The following is a 19,625-nucleotide window of genomic DNA, read 5'->3' as shown; positions in this document are numbered from 1 at the left end:
ACTTCTGATAGACAACTTGTCACAGTATCCTCTCACCTGTTTCATTTATTACCTCCACCTTTATGGATTCTACATCTTCTGATTCCAAATCATTGATTACTATCCTTACTATTCTATCACACACCAACAATGCTACCCCATCATATTCCCCCTCACCCCTTGCCTGAGGCCTGCTGACCCTCAGGTATAACTCTGCACCAGCAGCCACCTCTGTCTAATGGGAGAGAACAGCCTCTGGGACGATAGTGACTTTCACTGTAACTACAATACCATGGGAAATAGGAACAGGAGTGGGCCATTCATCCCTTTGAGCCTGCTCTCCCATTCCAAAGGATCAGGGATTTGTAGATGAAATGACAATTGATGGGAAAGTAGGCTGTAATGAAAAAAAATAGAAATTTACAAATGAATGGCTAAAATTTCACAGATTGGAATTTACCTTGGATTAGTGAGAGGTTACTCACTGTGATTGGATGAATAGAAAGGCAAGTCATCGACTAAATGGGAAGAAAGATCAGTGAGCTTCATTGCAGAGGGATCTGGGTGTCCTAATGCATGAATTACAGGAACGAGTGTGTAGATACAAGAAAAGGAATTTTGGCATTAATTCCAGGAGAAAGGCAGGATGAAAGGAGGTGATGAAACTGTACGAGGCATCAGGGAGACTACACCTGGAGTGTTGTGAAACTGAAAGCCATTCCACACACATTAATCATTGAACCATACATGTAACTCCATGATTTTATATCCCCAATCTCACCTTGCCCATGGCTCATGCACACAGTGGGCTAAATGCCCTCCATTAATGTGGGCTCATTTTCTGAAATAGAATTATTACTTTTAATCTTCAATACTTTGACACATTCATTTCACTGAAATGTGGAAGGCTGTATATAATGTTAAAATTGTGATGTGAGCAGTGACCCTGATTTCCCTCAGAGTGAGAATTGAACAGGAGACTGAGTGTTGTGATGCATCACCCTCTTTATTTCACAGTGAGAATACATTCCCAGCAGTTAGAAATACACAGACGAACTTAACTCGAATACAATGGCTTCTTCATTCCACACGAGAAGCCTGGAATGAACGGCCTGTTAACAGGAATCATATTGGAATAGATCATTTCTCCAATCACCCATTCAGTCAGTCTATATATGGGTGGGAGCTCCCAGTGTGGGGTGAGGAGATCTGAAGCTGAATTTTATTATCTCATTGGTCTCTGGATTCTGATTTCACTTGGGATTCTTTCTCCTTTTTAGGGACCGTTTGAAGCTGCTTCATTCTTTCCTCCAGGCTCCACTCTACATCCCGTTTCCTCCTCTCACTGAACCCTCCTAGACCTGAGCCTCAATGAAAGCTCCCACTCTCCTGCCCCCTTCCCTTGTGCTGCAGAGTTCAACAAGTGAAACTTCTGACCCCAGACACCATAGCACAAAGCTGACTGATTCTCATGTGTCACTAACTTTCAGATGAAGGTGGGACATCATTCCAAAAGGGTCACAACAATGAGTATTGATGGAATACAAATCCATTCCATGTAGGAATACTCCACAGGGCAGTTCCAGCACTGACCAACCTCAAACAACCAGGCTCTGTAATCCCTCCCACTGTCAATGAGCTCTGACCACATCAACGTGAAACATTCTGACCCAGCATGACTGAGATTAAACAGAAGTATAATCCATCACCAGGACCACCCCTGTCTCAGGCTGTACACGATTCATTCATTTCAAACAAGATTAGAGAAAAGAACATTTAATCCCTGCTTCCCAGTGAAGGACCCAGCTCCCCATCTACAATTGAATTTAACCCTCTGTACATGCTGGAAGAAGTCTTTAAACTGATGTCTCCAATGCCCAAATGAATCTGAAACACTGAGCAATAATTTAGTTTTGAAGAGAAATCCTCACTATAAAGGATATTAAAAGGAACACGAGCATCCAGGACAGCTCTGTCAGGGACAGTCAGAGCGACCAGAGCTGGAACCTGATGTCTGGTTAATGTGTGGCTGGAAGACCACATGGTTCCTCCAAATGGGTTTGAGGGAGGGGGCAGGAACTGGGCAGATGGGATAGAATTTGGGGAAATGTGATGGTAGCCAAATATGGAAAAAATATCCCAGTGGAATGTTTAGAATTGGTGAGTGACTGGAAAATGGTAGCATTCAGAATGACCTGGATGTCCTTCAAACATCAAACACAGAGCGTTAATGCACAGATTCAGCAAGCTACTGGAGAAACAAACAGTATCTTATCCTTTATTACAAAGGGAGTGAAGAGTACAAAAATCTCACTTCAGTTGTAGCAGTGGATGACATCAGCAGTTTTACTCTCCGTACCCAAGAGTGAATTACAGTGAGTGCAATGACATCATTGGACAGATTACCCAATTGAGGGACAGTGTGGGAAAGTGGATTGGAAGGAGAAGATCAGCAATGATCTCATTGAATGGTGGATCTTCTTTTTTATGACCCGGGGGAAAGACAAAACGGTACAGCCCCCAGGACAGCTGAAAACCATCGTGCGGAGGTGAGAGTAGACGGAAGTGTGGAGGGTGAATGATGGGCAGGAGGGGGTGGGGCTGCAGGTGGGTGAGGAAGGTAGAGGACCAGGGTAGTGGGAAAGAATGGTGCCAGGGTGGAGGGGTATATTGTCAGGTAAGTGAGAGAGCCTTTGGGGTCTGACAAGAGATCAGGTTGGTGTAGAGGGGGCATGTTGGTTTTGCTGGGATCAGAATGGTGTGGAATGGGATTAATGGATCTGCTGGGATTGTATGGAGGGTGGGGATATGCCAGGTCCTGATGGTTTAGGGATGGGGTGCGGGGCTACCTGGTCAGGACGGAGGGTCGCTTCCACCTGGGTCACTTTGGGTGGGGTTTGAGGTTCGTGAGGCAGGGGCTGGGTGGGTGTTGGGTGGTGATGGGTGATTGCAGTTGGCTGTCAGTCCCAATCCCATTGGCAGGAGCAGGGGGTGTCTGTTCAGGGGCAGCTTTCCAGTCCAGTGTGGTTGGGCTGAATGGGGTGTGAAGGCTGGTGAAAGGGAGGGGCTGTTGTTTTGCTCGTAATGGGGTGGTTGGGGCGAAGGGGAGTAGTGGGTCAGTGATGGGGTTCTGTAGAATCCCGGGGTTGGTGAGGAGGTGAGGGAGTTTCGGGACCAACTGGGTCATGGGTGTCAGGTGGAGGGGGTTTGTCCGGTCTGACACGGTCATGTTGGCGGTGTTGTCGGGTCAGGGGGAATGGGGGAAGTGTGTCGGTGACAACGACTGAACCTGATCAGAACTCCGGGGCCAATGAAGTGTAACTTGGATAATTCCATTGATTGGAATCATTGGACTAAAGAACCATTGGGAACAGTGACTGTAAATGGGGAACAAAATACTCCCTTTTGATGTTAATGCAGCTGAATAATTTTGAATGAAGAATAAATGCTTGTATTCTTGATTGGAAATACAATAACTGACTGCCAGTAGAGGGCAGTGTTTATAAACAGGACACTGGGATTTCTGAGATAGGACATTGGTGGAATTGATCAAATTCCCAATGTGGGCACATGTCCGTAATATGTCGAAGGAGCAGTCACTGCATTCACTGGAAGTGAGGGAGAAGGGTATATCTTTCTCGAGATACGGAGACCAGAGTTATGCACAGTAGTCTAGGTTAATGCAATGTGTAGTTTGGGGAAGACAAAACAGTTTTAGAATTAAGCACATCTCACTGTTCAGAATGTATAAAGGTAACAGAACCTTCTAGAAAAGTTTCATTTCAATTCCTTTTCTAAAGCTATTTGTGTTAGTCCATGTTTCTTATACCAAACAATAACAAATTTCCCATTAAGTATTCTCTTGTCTTCTTCCAAGTCTCTCAGGAAATCAAGGATCAGTTCTTCATATTGTTTCCCATCAGTTATGTTGGGAATAGTCCTGCAATGGAATTAAGAATATAGACATTTAATTCTCATTCCTCGTGACAAAACCTGTCTGAATCAGAGTAGGTTACAGGGCAATAGCAACAGGAGTCAGTCTTTCAGCCCATTGGGAACCCTCCATCATTCCGTTCCATCATGATTACAGGAACAGAATCGAAAAGCAATCAGAATGGACAGTCCCGTGGCCGATAAGGGGATACAGTTTTGGTGAGGAATTCTGAGAGTCGACATAAACTTAACAGCACTGTTCAAAATATTGCATGGCAGAGGGACAGGGAAATCTTGGTGCACCGATCTTTATTGAGAGAGTGAATAGCAAAGCAAACAGGGCCTTGAGTTTATAACGAGATGATTGATTCCTCAATCGAGGAAGTTTTGCTGAACCCCTATGAAATTCTGTTATGACCATTGTGGCCATTGATGATCATATTTTAGGGAATACATGAGTCTCTTTAAGAGGTTGCAGAGGGTCCTCACTAGAATGGTTCCGCAAAGGAGGACCATGAAACTTGTAAGGAACAGGAGAATTGAATATGAATGTAATCCATAAAAATCAAAATCGGACTGCAAAAGCTTCCATTGGTGATGATTTGGCTAAAATGGATGTGGGTCCATTCCAGACAGAGTTGGATGGATTTATTTTCAGGAATAGAGAAGTGGTCGAGGAGCTGAATGAATATGTTGTGTCTGTTTTCACTGAAGTAGTGGATCCAGTGACTGTGATGCCATTGAATGTCAGTGGGTGATGTTTACCTTCTCTCTTGTTGGAGATGGTCAGTGCCTGACAGTTATGTGGTGCAAACCAAATTGGTGCAGTTATGGACAGTGAGGAAGGTTGTCAACGGATACAGCAACAAATAGAGATCGCTTGGAAAGATGGGCAATGAAATGGCATGTGGTGTTTAATCCAGGCTATGATGTACTTTGGAAGGTCAAATGGAAGAATTCAAAATTATACAATAAATGGCAAGAATTGATCTGCAGAGGGATCTTGGGTCAAGTCACTAGCTCCCTGAAAGTGGCAATACAAGTGGAGAAGGTTGTAAAGAAGACATGTGGCATGTTTGCCTTCATCAATCTGGGGCTTGAGCAAAAAAGCTGCAATGTCGAGCTGCAGATTACAGGAAGGATGTGGGGGCCTTGGACATGGTGCAAAAGAGATTTATCAGGATGTTGCCTGGATTGGAGTGTATTCACTATAAGGAGAGTTTGGGCGCACTCGGATTGTTTTCACGAGAACATCAGAGGCTGAGGGGGGGCCTGATGGAAGGATATTAAATAATGAGAGGCATGGAGAAGGTGGATAGTCAGAGTCTTTATCCCAGGGTGGAAATCTCAAACACTAGTGGGCATAGGTTTATGGTGAGAGGAGAGTGTGCGAGGGGAGGTTTTTATACACAGTGTGGTCGGTGCCTGAAATGTGCTACCCAGGGCGCTGGAAAAGTAGATAAGGGAGTAAAGTTTAAGAGACGTTTAAGGGAACAGAGGCATATTGACCTTGTGCAGACATATAGGATTAGTTTAGAATGGCATCATGGTCAGCACAGCTATGTTGGGCTGAAGGGCCTTTTTCTGTGCTGCACTCTTGTATGTTCTATGTTCTCCATTCTAAATGTCACCTACCGCCTGTCAGCCCAATCCCAGATATTGTCCAGGTCTTGCTGAATCTCTGGAGACAGAAGCAGAGTTAGTGATTCATGTTCAGTGGGACTCTTCTTCAGAGATTTATTTGGGCTGGTGTTCCTTAACACCGAAAGGGACAGAAAATATTTCTCAGGAGGGGTCAATTGAGATGAAGAATGAAATGAAACTGATAACAGAGACAGCTTCGAGACGGATTCAGTCAGTCCCATTGAAGAGGGAGGTGGTTAGTGAGCATGTGCCAGGTATGACTCCAACCAGTGGAAATTCTTCCCAGTTCCCATTGATTCCAGTTTTGCTGGAACTCCTTAATATCACATTTGTTCAGACACAGCCTCGATGACAAGGGTGGTCTCTCCCACCTCAGCCCCGGAAATCAGCTCCTTTGGAAATATCTCCTCCCACCATCAACACACAAAGTTAACAACGTGTACCATCTACAAGATACACTGCAGTATCTCACTGAACCCTGTCCACCATCGACAAGGCACGGGTCAGGAGTGGGATAGACTACACACCATTTGCCTGTATAGGGAAGGCTGGAAAATCCCTCAGATTGTATTGCTGTCTTCCTGTTTGTCCTATATAGTGTTTTGTGCAGTCCTTGCATGGGATTTTGTACACTACATTAGTTTTGCTCATGCTGGGTATCAGGTCCTTCGTTCTGGTGAGTTGTTGTCTGAGTGTGGCTGTTGGTTTGTGTGCTGTTATAAGTCCTAATGGTCGCAGTAGTCTGGCTGTCAGTTCAGAGATGTTCTTGATGTATGTAGTGTGGCTAGTCCTTTGGGACCCAATATACCGGCCACTACAGTGGACAGCTGAAACTGACAACCAGAAGCGGCAGGGACAGGCCACTATAAATGCCGGAGGAAACACCACAGAACCGCTTCACAGGAGGCTCCCAAGCACTGAGGATGTCACCTAGACAGGGGATGAAACGTTTGCAACAAAAACTTCCAGCTCGGTGAACAGAACCACAGCAATCCATATCAGGATTTTTGATTAGGTTAAGACAACTGGCAGAGGCAGGTAACATTGGTTTAACCCGTAATGAGATGCTGAGACACTCATTAATGATGATGTAACTATGCAAAAACACCTACTATTTAAAGCCCAATTGGACTTCAAACAGGGACTACAACTGGCTTTATCGTTGGCAAATGTGGTGAGTGGAGCATATAAGTTGCGGGATATTCCGATGGAAGTGGACATCCTCACCAGTCTAAGTGACTTTGGGGAACACCACTTGAGTGAAGGCAATTGCAAAGTCTCACTCAGGACATATACTGAACAGAGAGCCACCAGGTCAGATCACATCAAAACCCCAAGACATAGACAAGCCTTGACCAAAGGGTTAAAATTTTCTTCGGGATCCGGGCCAGCAAGCAATTGTAGTTGCTTCCGGTATTAGGACTTGTGACAGCAAAAGTATCCCACTCGACCTAAATTGAATAAGGAAAATTATAGGTCAGTATCCAGGCGAGTGCACACCCTGGGAAGTCCACTCACATCTGGTTTAGAACAGTTACATTTTTTAACAACTTCCAAATTCGAAGGAATTAAAATAAACATGTAGTTAAATGTGCACCTGCTTCTAATGGAGGTTGAAACCAGCCTGGCCATTTCAGTGATCACAGATCGCAAAATTGACTCGGAACTCCAACACTTGTTTACTCAAGACCTCGGCTAGATTGAGGACCCACAGCACAGAACATTTACAGATTACCGATCCAACTTTGCTTGTGGTCTCTTATAAGCTGGTTCAGGTACCGCTGATAGTGCTAAAAGGCTTGGGCCCAAGCTTGATGGGGCAAACCTTTTTGATTAGAAAATGGCTACCTGAGTGAAGTTCTAATTAAATACCTAGAAGTTTTTCAGGAAGGTGTAGGGACTATCAAGGGATAGTTGGCCAGGAAGCAATTCCACAATCTTGGAAAGCTCTCCCACAGCCATTTGCCTTACGGGCAAAAGTCGAGGCAGAAATCAGGAGGCTGGAATGTGATGGAATCATCAGAGCGGTCCAGTTTGGGAAATTGGCAGCACCAATCGGGCTGATTGTGAAACTAGATTGTGAAACTAGATGGGTTGGTTCACCTTTGTGGGGATTTTAAACAAATGGTAAACCGCTTCTTGCGGCTGGATAAATACCCAATCCCTCACCCAGGTGGTTTATATGCAAAGATGGCAGGAGCCAGTCCTTCACAAAGCTGGGCATGAGCCACCTATACTTGCAATTGGAGTTAGATGAGCATTCCCAGAAGTATACTACAGTCAATACCCATTTGGGATTGTACCAGTATATGGGACAGCCATTTGGGTATTGTCAGCCTGTGTAACTTTTCAGCGGATGATGGAGAACATTTTCCACCATGGCACGCTAATAGCAGGGAAGACCAATATGGAACTCTTCGAGACCTTTAGCATATTCTTTAGACATTTCTCCCAGGTGGGTATACAACTTAGAGTGGAGAAAAATGTGTGTTCAGGTACCCCCAAGTGACCTACTTGCGACACAGCGTTGACAAGACCAGGTTACTCCTGTTGGAAGATAAAATGAGGGCGATCAAAGGTGCCCCGGCTCCCATGTCTGTATGGGAGCTTAGGTCCTTGCTTGGGCTGGTGAATTATTACGGAATGCTTGTGTATAACCGAGCCTCCTTCCCAGCACTTTGCATCAATTCTTAGAAAAGGGTTAGCTTGGAAATGAGCATGTAGCCAAGGCACAGTTTTCAGGGAAGTGAAGAAACAGCTATCATCCCAAGTGAATTTGCTATTGACATGTGATAGCAATCAGGTTCACATTGGCTGGTAGGTGGCACAATGGAGAGCAACGCCCAATAGCGTACGCATCCAGGACACTGGCTAATGTAAGGCGTAAACATGCCCAGATTGAGAAGGGAGGTTTGATGGTCATATTTTGGAGTCAGGAAGTTCCACCAATACCTTTCAGGATGTAAATGTGTAATAAGAATAGACCCCCAAACCCCTTCTGGTCTCCTTAAAGAGGACAAGGCAGTGCTGGCCGTAGCTTCAGACTCACTCCCATGGTGGGCTATGATACTAAGTATGTATAATTACAAGTTGGAACACCATCAGGAAGGCCAAGTAACAAATGCAGATGGATTGAGCCGCCTCCTAATGGCAGATACACCACTGGTGGTAGTACCACAGGAAGAGTCCGTCGTGGTTTGAAATGTTATGGACACACTTCACAGCTGATCATATCAGACTTTAGACACAGAAAAATCTGGTCCTGGCAGAACTAAAACAGCTGGTGGTGATGGGTGAAACCAAAGGACCATCACAACCAGACCTGAAACCTTTTTGGACCTGGAGGGACCAGATCATAGTAGACAATGGCGATTTGTTATGGGGAGCAAAGGTCACCACCAGATACTGGCTGAACTCCATCAGGGTCATCCAGGGGTTTTCAAAATGAAGATTTTGGCAAGAACTTACATCGGTTGGCCGGGATTAGATGCAGACATAACCACACTTGTGGGGCAGTGCCCAGAGTGCCAAAAAGGGCAACAATTACAACCAGCAGCTCCCCCACATTCTTGGGAATGGCCGGTATACCCTGGACTCGGTTACACATTGATTCTGCAGGCTCCTTTCACAGGCTCAATGTTCTTAGTCATTGTAGGCGCCTACGGATGTGCATAGAGTACATTCATCAAACATGGGGACGACAATAGAAAAGCTGCATCTTTTGCACTACACGCCCTCCCAGTACTGTTGGTCACAGATAAAGGGCCATCAGTTACCAGCAGAGAATTGGAGAATTACTTAAAGTCAAATGGCATTTTACATCATGACAGCTCCACACCATCCACCATCCAATAGTGTGGCAGAAAGAACAGTACAAGCTTTGAAGACATGCTTAACGAACAGCCAATGGCTTCATTAGTTACCAAACTGTTATGGCTCCTATTTGAGCACAGGAATACCCCGCTTACAACTATAGGGATATATCCAACAGAGTTACTAATGGGGAGAAGATGCCACACCAGGTTAAACCTGATCTTCCCAGACCTGCGTGGGGTGGGGTGGCGTTGGGGGGTTGGTGGGAGTGGCGGTGTGTCAGTGGCATTTGGAATGTCAATGCCGGACACAAGACTCTGGTGAACGAAAGACACTTTACTTCAGGGGACAATGTTTAGTGTAGGAACCACAGGATGAGCCCTGAATGGGTAAGAGGCATGGTCAGTGCAAGGTCAGGTCCAGTGATGTATAATGTTCATGTTGGTCCGATATTCCTGAACAAGCACATGGTCCACATGAAAGCTGCAAACGCGCAAACAGTGCGGAATCCAAACTGACCCAAGAAACCAGACACATCAGAAGAGCTGACAGAAGCCGTGGGTTCTCCCTGTCCATCAAGCGATGAAGAGACCTCGGAATCTGAGATGGACATGACGGGTGTCACCACCTTGATGCCATTGTCGCCTGAAGATCCGAATGAATGTCTTCAGAGATGCTCCAGGGGTAAGAGGCAAGTTACTGCCAATCACAAGCTGCCCCTCTCAGGGGCAGTGTTAAAGGAACCTGACCCGATGCTCAAACACCCCAGGAGCAGCTACAAAAGAAAAAGGCCAGGCCTCTGGTCTCGGATTCAGAGAGGGCAGGATGCAGTGATTGTAATGAGGTCAGCCAGGTAGACCTCATATGAGTTATGCAATATACGTGCGGCATGGTGGCTCAGTGGTTAGCACTGCAGCCTCACAGCGCCAGGGATCTGGGTTCGATTCCAGCCTCGGGTGACTGTCTGTATGAGTTTGCACATTCTCCCCCTGTCTGCATGGGCTTCCCCCCACAATCCAAAGATATGCAGGTCAGGTGAATTGACCATGCTAAATTACACCATAGTGTTAGGTGCTTTCGTCAGAGGGAAATGGGTCTGGGTGGGTTACTCTTAGGAGGGGCAGTGTGGACTTGTTGGGCCGAAGTGCCTGTTTTCACTCTGTAGGGAATTTAATCAATTAAAAGTAGAGTCTTTTGTAATGTTGTACAACAGGGTGACCCAATGGTTCAGATACATAATTCCTTGAAGTTTGCATCAAATGTAGACAGAGTGGTTAAGAAGGCATTGAGCACACTTGCCTTCATTGCTCAGATGTTTGAGTATCAGAGTTGGGACACTGTGTTGAGGTTGCACAGGAGATTGGTGAGGCCTCTTCCAGAGTAATGTGTCCAGTTCTGGTCACTCTGTTATAGGATGGGCATTTTTAAAGCTGGAGAGAAGTTTCAGAAGAGATTACCGAGGATGTTTCTGGGAATGAAGGATTTGAGCGAAAAGGAGAGTTGGATAGGCTGGGATGTCTTTCACTGGAGCAGAGGAGGTTGAAGGGTGACCTTACAGAGGTTTATAAAATCATGAGGGATATAAATATGGTGAATGGCAGGTGTCTCTTCCCTCGATTGGGGAATTAAGACAAGGGGGAATATATTGAAGGCGAAAGGAGAAAGATTTAAAAAAGACATGAGGGGCGACTTTTCGACACAGACTGATTTGTGTGTGGAATGAACATCCAAAGAAAGTGGTGAATATGGGTACAGTTACAATGTTTAAGGGACATTTGGATAAGAACATGAATAAGAAATGTTTGGAGGGACATGGGCCAAGCCCAAGCAGGTGGAACTAGTTTAGTGTGGGATTATGGTCAGCATGGACTGGTTGGACCGAACAGTCTGTTCCCGTGCTGTGTGACTCTATGACTCGACCATAACAGCATCAATAGGAATGGGAATATTGTGGGAATATTTCATTAAAGTGGATAATCTGCCATGACCTAGAAGGGTGAAGCTGACGAAAGGGGCTGCTTCAAAGACCCTTTGTTCAAATGAAGTGAAAGTCTTCTGTGAAAAATGTGAACCATGCTGCAGATGAGAATTTCAGAATCCAGGAGCCAGCTCTGTGTGAACTGGAGTAATGTGAATGTGGAGGACTGGCTGTGTTCTCAGGAGGTGGAGCTGGAGATTGTGAGATATGAACCACTCCACAACACCATTCATATTGACCAATGTCCCAGTGTAACTGGATGGACCTGTTAATCTCAGCCTTACCCTGACTAGAATGATTTGGAGATGCCGGTGTTGGACTGGGGTGTACAAAGTTACAAATCACACAACACCAGGATATAGTCCCACAGGTTTAATTGGAAGCACTCGCTTTCGGAGCGACGCTCCTTCATCAGGTGGTTGTGGAGTACACAATTGTCAGACACAGAATTTATAGCAAAAGTTTACAGTGTGATGTAACCGAAATTATATATGGAAAAATACCTTGATTCTTTTTTAAGTCTCTCATCTGTTAGAATGACCATGATAGTTTCACTTCTTTCAGATGTAAATCACAAAATTTTTTTAACAAGTTACATTCTCAGGTTAACTGTAACAGTTGGTGTCAGCCCGTATAAGATGTTGAGATATTGAAGGTGTTAGCCCCCTGTGGTCCCTGTCTGTGTCGTCGTGTTTAGACTGATTCGATCCTAAAAAGTGAGCTAACAGAGTCTTACATGGATTCATGCAGTTTTTTAGCAAAGTACAATGTAACTCTGCAAGTACAAATTCAACTCACCAATGTGTGTGTGTGCATGTGTGTGTCTGTGTGTGTGTGTATATAAAGTGGTCTAAGTCTGTAAGAGAGTGCATGTGTGAGTGTGGGAGTGTGTGTGTGTCTGTGCGTGTCTTCTCCTGATGAAGGAGCGGTGCTCCGAAAGCTAGTGCTTCCAATTAAACCTGTTGGACTATAAACTGGTGTTGTGTGATTTGTAATGTTGTACACCCCACACTGGAATGATGGTGACATAAAGTCATAGAGTTGTAGAGATATACTGCATGTAAACAGGCCCTTCGATCCAACCCGTCCATTCCGACCAGATATCCCAACCCAATCTAGTCCCACCTGCCAGCACCCGGCCCATATCCCTCCGAACCCTTCCTATTCATATACCCATCCAGATGCCTCATAAATATTGTAATTCTACCACCCTCCACCACATCCTCTGGCAGCTCATTCCATACACGTACCACCCTCTGTGTCAAAAAGTTTCCCCTCAGGTCTCTTCTACATCATTCCCCTCTCACCCTAAACCTATGCCCTCTAGTTCTGGACTCCCCGACCCCAGGGAAAAGACTTTGCCTATTTACCCTATCCATGCCCCTCATAATTTTGTAAACCTCTACAAGGTCACCTCTCAGCTTCCGAAGCTATAGGGAAAACAGCCCCAGCCTGTTCAGCCTCTCCCTTTCGCTCAAATCCTCCAATCCTGGCAACATCCTTGTCAATCTTTTCTGAACCCTTTCAAGTTTCACAACATCTTTCTGATAGAAAGGAGACCAGAATTGCATGCAATATTCCAACAGTGGCCTAACCAATGTCCTGTACAGCCACAATATGACCTCCCAACACCTGTACTCAATACTCTGACCAATAAAGGAAAGCATACCAAATGCCTTCTTCACTATCATATCTACTTGCGACTCCACTTTCAAGGAGCTATGAACCTGTACTCCAAGGTCTCTTTGTTCAGCAACACTCCCCAGGACCTTACCATAAAGTGAATAAGTCCTGCTAAGATTTGCTTTCCCAAAATGTAGCACCTCACATTTATCTGATTAAACTCCATCTGCCACTTCTCAGCCCATTGGCCCATGTGGTCAAGATCCTGTTGCAATCCGAGGTAACCCTTTTCGCTGTCCACTACACCTCCAATTTTGGAGTCATCTACAAACTTGCTAACGTACCTCTTATGCTCGCATCCAAATCATTTATATAAATGACAAAAAGTAGAGTGCCCAGCACCGATCCTTGTAGCACTCCACTGGTCACAGGCCTCCATCTGAAAAACAATGCTCTGCCACTACCCTCTGTCTTCTACCTTTGAGCCAGTTCTGTATCCAAATGGTTAGCTCTCCCTGTATTCCGTGAGATCTAACCTTGCTAATCAGTCTCCCATGGGGAACCTTGTCGACCACCTTACTGAAGTCCATATAGATCACATCTACTGTTCTGCCCTCATCAATCCTCTTTGTTACTTCCTCAAAAAACTCAATCAGGCTGTGAGACATGATTTCCAATACAAAAAGCCATGTTGACTATCCCTAATGAGTGTTTGCCTTTCCAAATACATGTACATCCTGTCCCTCAGGATTCCCTCCAACAACTTGCCCACCACCGATGTCAGGCTCATTGGTCTATAGTTCCCTGGCTTGTCCTTACTGCCCTTCTTAAACAGTGGCACCACATTAGCCAACCTCCAGCCTTCTGGCACCTCACCTGTGACTATCGATGGTACAGATATCTCAGCAAGAGGCCCAGCAATCACTTCTCTAGCTTCCCACAGAGTTCTAGGGTACACCTGATCAGGTCCTGGGGATTTATCCACCTTTATCCATTTCAAGACATCCAGCACTTCCTCCTCTGCAATATAGACATTTTGCAAGATGTCACCATCTATTTCCCTACAATCTATACCTTCCATAACCTTTTCCACAGTAAATACTGATGCAAAATATTCATTCAGTATCTCCTCCTTTTTCAGCAGCTCCACACAAAGGCTGCCCTGCTGATCTTTGAGGGGCCCTATTCTCTCCCTAGTTAGCCTTTTGTCCTGTATGTATTTGCAAAAACTCTTTGGATTCTCTTTAATTCTATTTGCCAAAGCTTTCTCATGTCTCCTTTTTTCCCTCCTGATTTCCCTCTTAAGTACACTCCTACTTCCTTTATACTCTTCTAAGGATTCACTCGATCTATCCTGTCTATACCTTACATATGGTTCCTTCTTTTTCTTAACCAAACACTCAATTTCTTTAGTCATCCAGCATTCCCTATACCTACCAGTCTTTCCTTTCACCCGAACAGGAATATACATAAAGAAACATTAATCACAATATTGCAACATCAAAACTCACCTCACAAAGAACCGACCCAAAAAGAACGATCTTTGTTTAATTGTTTGATCTGTAGATGTGGGCGGACTGTTAACTTCAGGAACGATGGCCACACCTACATTGAATCTCTGTGGAAATGTTCCATTTACCAAGTATCCAATGAGGACCCAAGGTGCAGTGATAGGAACTATTGTTTCTGTAGATAGAGAAAAACCCTGTTATAACATTTTACTCGGTGATCATTTGTGGTGTCACTGACAGTGAGTCAGAGGTTACAGGTGAGGGGTCAGGGTGACATTGCTGAAGTGGGGCAGACACTGATGTGACAGATTGAATAATAGCCTCACAGAGTGACACAGCACTGGGGGAGGGGACTCCTGTGCTGGCTGTTTGGTTGATGTAACCAGCTCATTACACGGACCTGCTCTCTTTCCAAACATCCACATCTTTTCTCTCATTATTTAGATGTTCATCTTTGAATGCTGTGATTGAAGTTGCTTCCTTCCCTATTCCAGGCAGTGAATTCCACATCACACAGGAACACACGTGGACTCAAACGGAGAGCAGGAAAAGGCCATTCAACCCCTCACACTTGAACCACTGATCCCACAGCATTTCCTTCTCTTTTGCAAATTTGACAATTTTTAATTAGGGGCTCTGCTGACGCCTCAGCTAAAAAATGTAATTGTACAGACCTGTAAATAGGAATGATTACTTTGTTTCGGTATGCAAAGAAATGGAATGTTTACATATGTATGGCATGTCCAACTGTACAGGCCACCAAATTATTTTATGAATAAAGTATATTTTTGAAATAAAAAAAATTAGGTTTCTTCCTTGCGATCCTAATTGTTAATTGCGAAGCTTCAGGCACAATCTCCTAAATATTGAGCACTGTGTCTTTGACTGTGTTGTACTCTGCAGTTCTGCTCCGCTTGTCCCTCTGACAATCTGACACACACAGTCAGAGCTGTACCTGCCAAAACACACTGTCCTGTTCAGGTCCAGATCTCTCGAAGCCACATCCTCTGTTCAACAACCTTTTCAGATGAGGCACAAGACCTTTTGACTCCATTGTCAGTAAATGTAAGGATTCTGAGTAGATTCTTTAAGGAAATCCCTGATTGGAACCAGAATCATCCTCCAAGCTCCTCCCTCCTTCTTTCTTCATTTTCCCACTGAAGCTTTTCTTTCGCTCCTCCAGTTCTCAGAGTTCCTGGCTCTTTAGAATTCAAGTTATCTTTCTTTCAGATTCCTTGGTTTCACCTTGCCTCCATTTTAATTTTTCTTACCTTTTCCTCCCATTCTATTACAACTTTCTCTGAACTCTCTTTCCCTTATTTCTGTTCTTCTCCAAACTGAAGGCCTGTCATTTCTATCTCTAGCTGTGTTACTTTCACCTGTGACCTCATACTTTCATTTTCCTTTCTTCAACTGGGGGGGCGTCATGGTCTCATGGTATTATTGCTCATGTATTAATCCAGAGAGCTCGGTAATGTCCTGGGGACGCTGGTTCAGATCCTGTCAGGATAGAATTTGAGTTCAAAGGTGAACAAAAATCTGGAATTAAGTATCCGCTGATAGCCATGTAACCATTGTTGGGGATAAAGCACCGTTCTGGTTCAGTAACATCCCTTTGGAGACAGAAACTGCTGCCCTTGCCTGGACTGGTCTATATGTGACACTAAAACTGCAGAAAAGTGGTTGACTTTTAACAGCCATCTAGACAGGGAGGGATGGGTAATAAAGGCTGGTGTAGCCAGCAATGCCAACACCCCAGGAATGAATGAAACACATTCTCATTGTTGGATCATTATTGAACAATCTCATCTGCATGAGATCCTACTTTGCATTGTACCTTCCATTTATCTGATAATTCCCTAGTTTTAATTTTGATCAAATAACCCACTGTTATTACTTTAACTCCCACAAAGCTGTCAGCAACATTAAAATGTGCAACAAACATCACCACAATGCTGCTGTTTTAGGTCCCGAGGCACCGCCACGTTGTGACTTTAAAAAGAAAGACATAGATCTTTCTTAAATGCAGTAATTTTTTAAAAAATTTTGTCCAGAAATCCAAACATTATGATCCCAGCTGATGGTATTACAGCCCAAATCAGATCCCAGATGGGACTGTGACTTGATCGATCATATTGTGAAATGTTCTTATTTCAGAGAGAGACCAGTCACAAAAACCACAAGCACTCAAACGTGCAGATTGCTTTGAACAATAAAGCAGACAATGTTTATAAGGAGTGAAAATAAAACAGATTGAAGTGAATTATTTTCATAGAGCGTACATTTAAAGATTTCAAAACACAACCCAAAAGTATTTGTATTCCAAAAACACCTTTGACATTCTCTATCATCTCCTACAGAGCTTCAGCAAACTTTAGTTTCTCTTTCTATCTTGAGCAACTGTTTTACACATCTGCCATCAGTGAAGGACACTGCAGAAAATCCCCAAATAGAAGCTAAATCATAAGACCATAAACCAACCCCATTTTTTCCCAAATGACAGGGGTTTTGGCCCACCAGCAAAATCCATCCTTGATCTTCTAAGCGAGAGCACAATACACATCTGTTTCCCCTGTTCACTCATAAAAGTTTCCCAATGTGACCAAAAACTCATTTGTGCAGAAATTAAATTCGATGCTGAAAGGGGAGAATGTGCTGAGCTATGAGGAGAAGGTGGAGAAGTGGCATTTTGTGAGTGGTCCTTCAGAGAGCTGGCACAGGCATGATGGGCTGAATGGCCTCTTACAATGTAGTAAACAGGTTTTCTCTCTGTTCAATTTCCCCACCGTCAAATAGATCACATTTTGAGAGGCAGAACAAAGAAATTATGTTTTACACTTTGGTTCACAACAGCTGTTTCAGGAAAGAATTAGACCTTCCCTAAATGGTGAAATAATCGATTTGCAGTGTTTACAATGCTGAGATTACTTTTGTCATCTTTAGAAGGAGAGTCCAGAGACCACAAGGAAACTGTTCACAAGACAAATACCGTACCAACAGGACAGCAGTATAGTTTTGGACAGTGTCCAAGCCATCAGAGCTGGAAAGAGGACCTCAGCTGTTTTAATTGTCTTAAAACATTCAATGTGAAAGACATGTCAGTGAGTGAGGCTGTTTGTGGGTCTTTGGGAGAGATGGAGGGAATCACAGATGGTGAATGTGCAGTGTGTCACCTTCCACAAGGACTCCAACAGTGGGTTTCATGCCTGGCAGGGAGCCTTTATTTGTGTGAGGACAATTCAGCGATCATGGCTGAAGTCAGACAGTGAGATTGAAATCCCACTCCCACCACAAGAGGGAAACCTTCCCAGATTCTGGGACCATAAAGTCAAGTATCAAAAGAGGGTGACACTTTGACTAAATAGCAGCATGTGACCAAGGGATCCCCAGGGATTGACAGTTGTGGAATGTTTTGTCAATGTGTTTGTCAATGTAGAAAGTATTAAGCAAGAAATGTGAAAGAGTGAACAGTCACTATATTCTGTTGTTACTTTGATGGGATATCTGATATACCTTCAGCATTGCCAAAACGTGAATACTTGAACAGTTTGTCCAGACCGAGCTCCACTACTTGCTCCAAATCCGTTCCATGAACCTCTGTCTCAACATATTGTATATTTACGTATGTCACCTCATCATAAGTCTGAAATGAGAGTAAAAAATGTCACTGTATGGTATAAACTGTACTCCCTCCAAAGTACATCAATGCTGAGAGAACTGTCCCAAGTGTCCAGGTGTGGAAGAGCCTTCATGTTCTGGAGGGACTGAGTCTGAAACAGAGTTTGGAGTTTTTAATGGGATTCCTGACAGCAGCACTTCCTGATTCATTCCCTTTCTCTCTCACTCGCTCATCTTTCATGTTGTCGTGTTTGACTTGCCTTGCTCCATCCCTTTGGGTTATCAATAACAACATTGAGATAATGTTATTGAAATGCTTCTACATTGAGCCAATGTTAATGCCCACATGTCCCGGTGTTGTGCATCTCTCTGTATGTTTTAACACATTATTTAAACAGAGAAATTCTTTGAGGTATGAGGAATGATCACCAAATGGGATTTATCACAAGAGTATTAATCCAGAGACCCAGGTCATGTTCTGGGGACCTGGACTGAACCCCAGCAGGGCAGATGATAGAATTTGAATTCATTGAAACAAATATGTGGAATTAAGGAGCAATCCAGGGTTGGGGTTGAGGGGATTCCTCTTCCACATTGGCCTCTTCCACATTGAACACAGAGACCTTCAGCCTGTGATCATCTGCCTTTCAGAAACAGGGTTAGATTGAGTGAAGACAGGAGCAGTAGGAGAGCTCCCTGACTCTACAGTCCTTGTGTTGTCCCCCACCAGCCCCCTCTCTGTGAGCACACTGACCCCTCCCTTCACCTGCTGCTGGAGATGGAAGCCCTGATATTCTTCTTACTGCACAAGCTGGCAGTGGGAGCCAGGCAGGCGATGGCAGCTCATGTAGAAAGTGTTAATGAGGCCCGAGGAGTAATTTCAGTCCAGCCTCATGGTTCAGGGTTGGGATGTGCACTGTTGGTGCACTGCAGGTTAGGGGTTAAAAACAACATGGAATAATTTCCACTGGTTCGAACATGACAGAACAGAGGAAACTCTCAGCTGTACTGACCTTGTCCTGGGTGACTTGATTTGGCCCGACACAGTCAACACCCTTACAGAGGTCGATCACCTCCTGCTCTGGGTCCTGTGCAGCAATTTGATGCCCTAAGAGGACAGACACAGTGAAGAAGATTCTCAGCATCTTGGTGTTCTCTCAGATCACTGGTGAACGCACTGACTGACTCTCAGCACCTTCAGGTGGATCTGCAGTTTGAGCACAGAGTTACACTCGTAAGATACTCTTTGATGAAGATGGTTTTGAATACAGCGTATCCTAAGGTAGGAACGTCATGGTGGAGAAACATGCCAGCTGATTTTTTATGGAAATTTCTCTTAGCTCTGACATTACAATGGATTCACAAATAATTAACTCTCTGTGTGCTGGCTCCTGGGAACACTGTTTTTGTAATTGCTACCCACTCACATGGTCAGGGTTGTCACTCTTCCCGGTTTGGGAATGCACTGGATTGGTAGATTAATCTCCCAGTCACTGGTGATGAGGAGAAAACAATTTCACCTTTGG

General features: G+C 44.4%; 1 protein-coding gene across 1 annotated transcript; it reads right to left on the bottom strand.

Annotated features, from left to right (window-relative positions):
* Positions 1-966: 966 nt before the first annotated feature.
* Positions 967-19,249, bottom strand: LOC148151761 (uncharacterized). The gene is made up of 4 exons (XM_087976549.1): positions 19,113-19,249; positions 17,995-18,124; positions 14,482-14,656; positions 967-3,919 (listed from the first exon to the last, which is right to left on the bottom strand). Exons 1-4 carry the CDS (start codon positions 19,242-19,244, stop codon positions 3,757-3,759), a joined length of 600 nt encoding a protein of 199 aa, XP_087832675.1. The 5' UTR covers positions 19,245-19,249; the 3' UTR covers positions 967-3,756.
* Between the last annotated feature and the right edge of the window lie 376 nt (positions 19,250-19,625).

The sequence above is a fragment of the Chiloscyllium plagiosum genome, unplaced genomic scaffold, assembly GCF_037043375.1.
Source record: "Chiloscyllium plagiosum isolate Xiang-an unplaced genomic scaffold, Cpla_swu_hap1 HiC_scaffold_3, whole genome shotgun sequence".
In the NCBI taxonomy this organism is placed as follows: domain Eukaryota; kingdom Metazoa; phylum Chordata; class Chondrichthyes; order Orectolobiformes; family Hemiscylliidae; genus Chiloscyllium; species Chiloscyllium plagiosum.
This window is presented reverse-complemented; position numbering and strand designations above follow the sequence as displayed.

What these genes read in the sequence shown, in the direction of transcription:
- LOC148151761 (XM_087976549.1), bottom strand. Translation starts at nt 19,244, where the DNA reads ATGCTGAGAATCTTCTTCACTGTGTCTGTCCTCTTAGGGCATCAAATT. An exon ending in ATCAAGTCACCCAGGACAAG is followed by an intron (nt 18,125 to 19,112) that starts GTCAGTACAGCT and finishes CTCTCATTTCAG; the next exon opens with ACTTATGATGAGGTGACATA. An exon ending in TTGGGTCGGTTCTTTGTGAG is followed by an intron (nt 3,920 to 14,481) that starts GTGAGTTTTGAT and finishes ATTCCATTGCAG; the next exon opens with GACTATTCCCAACATAACTG.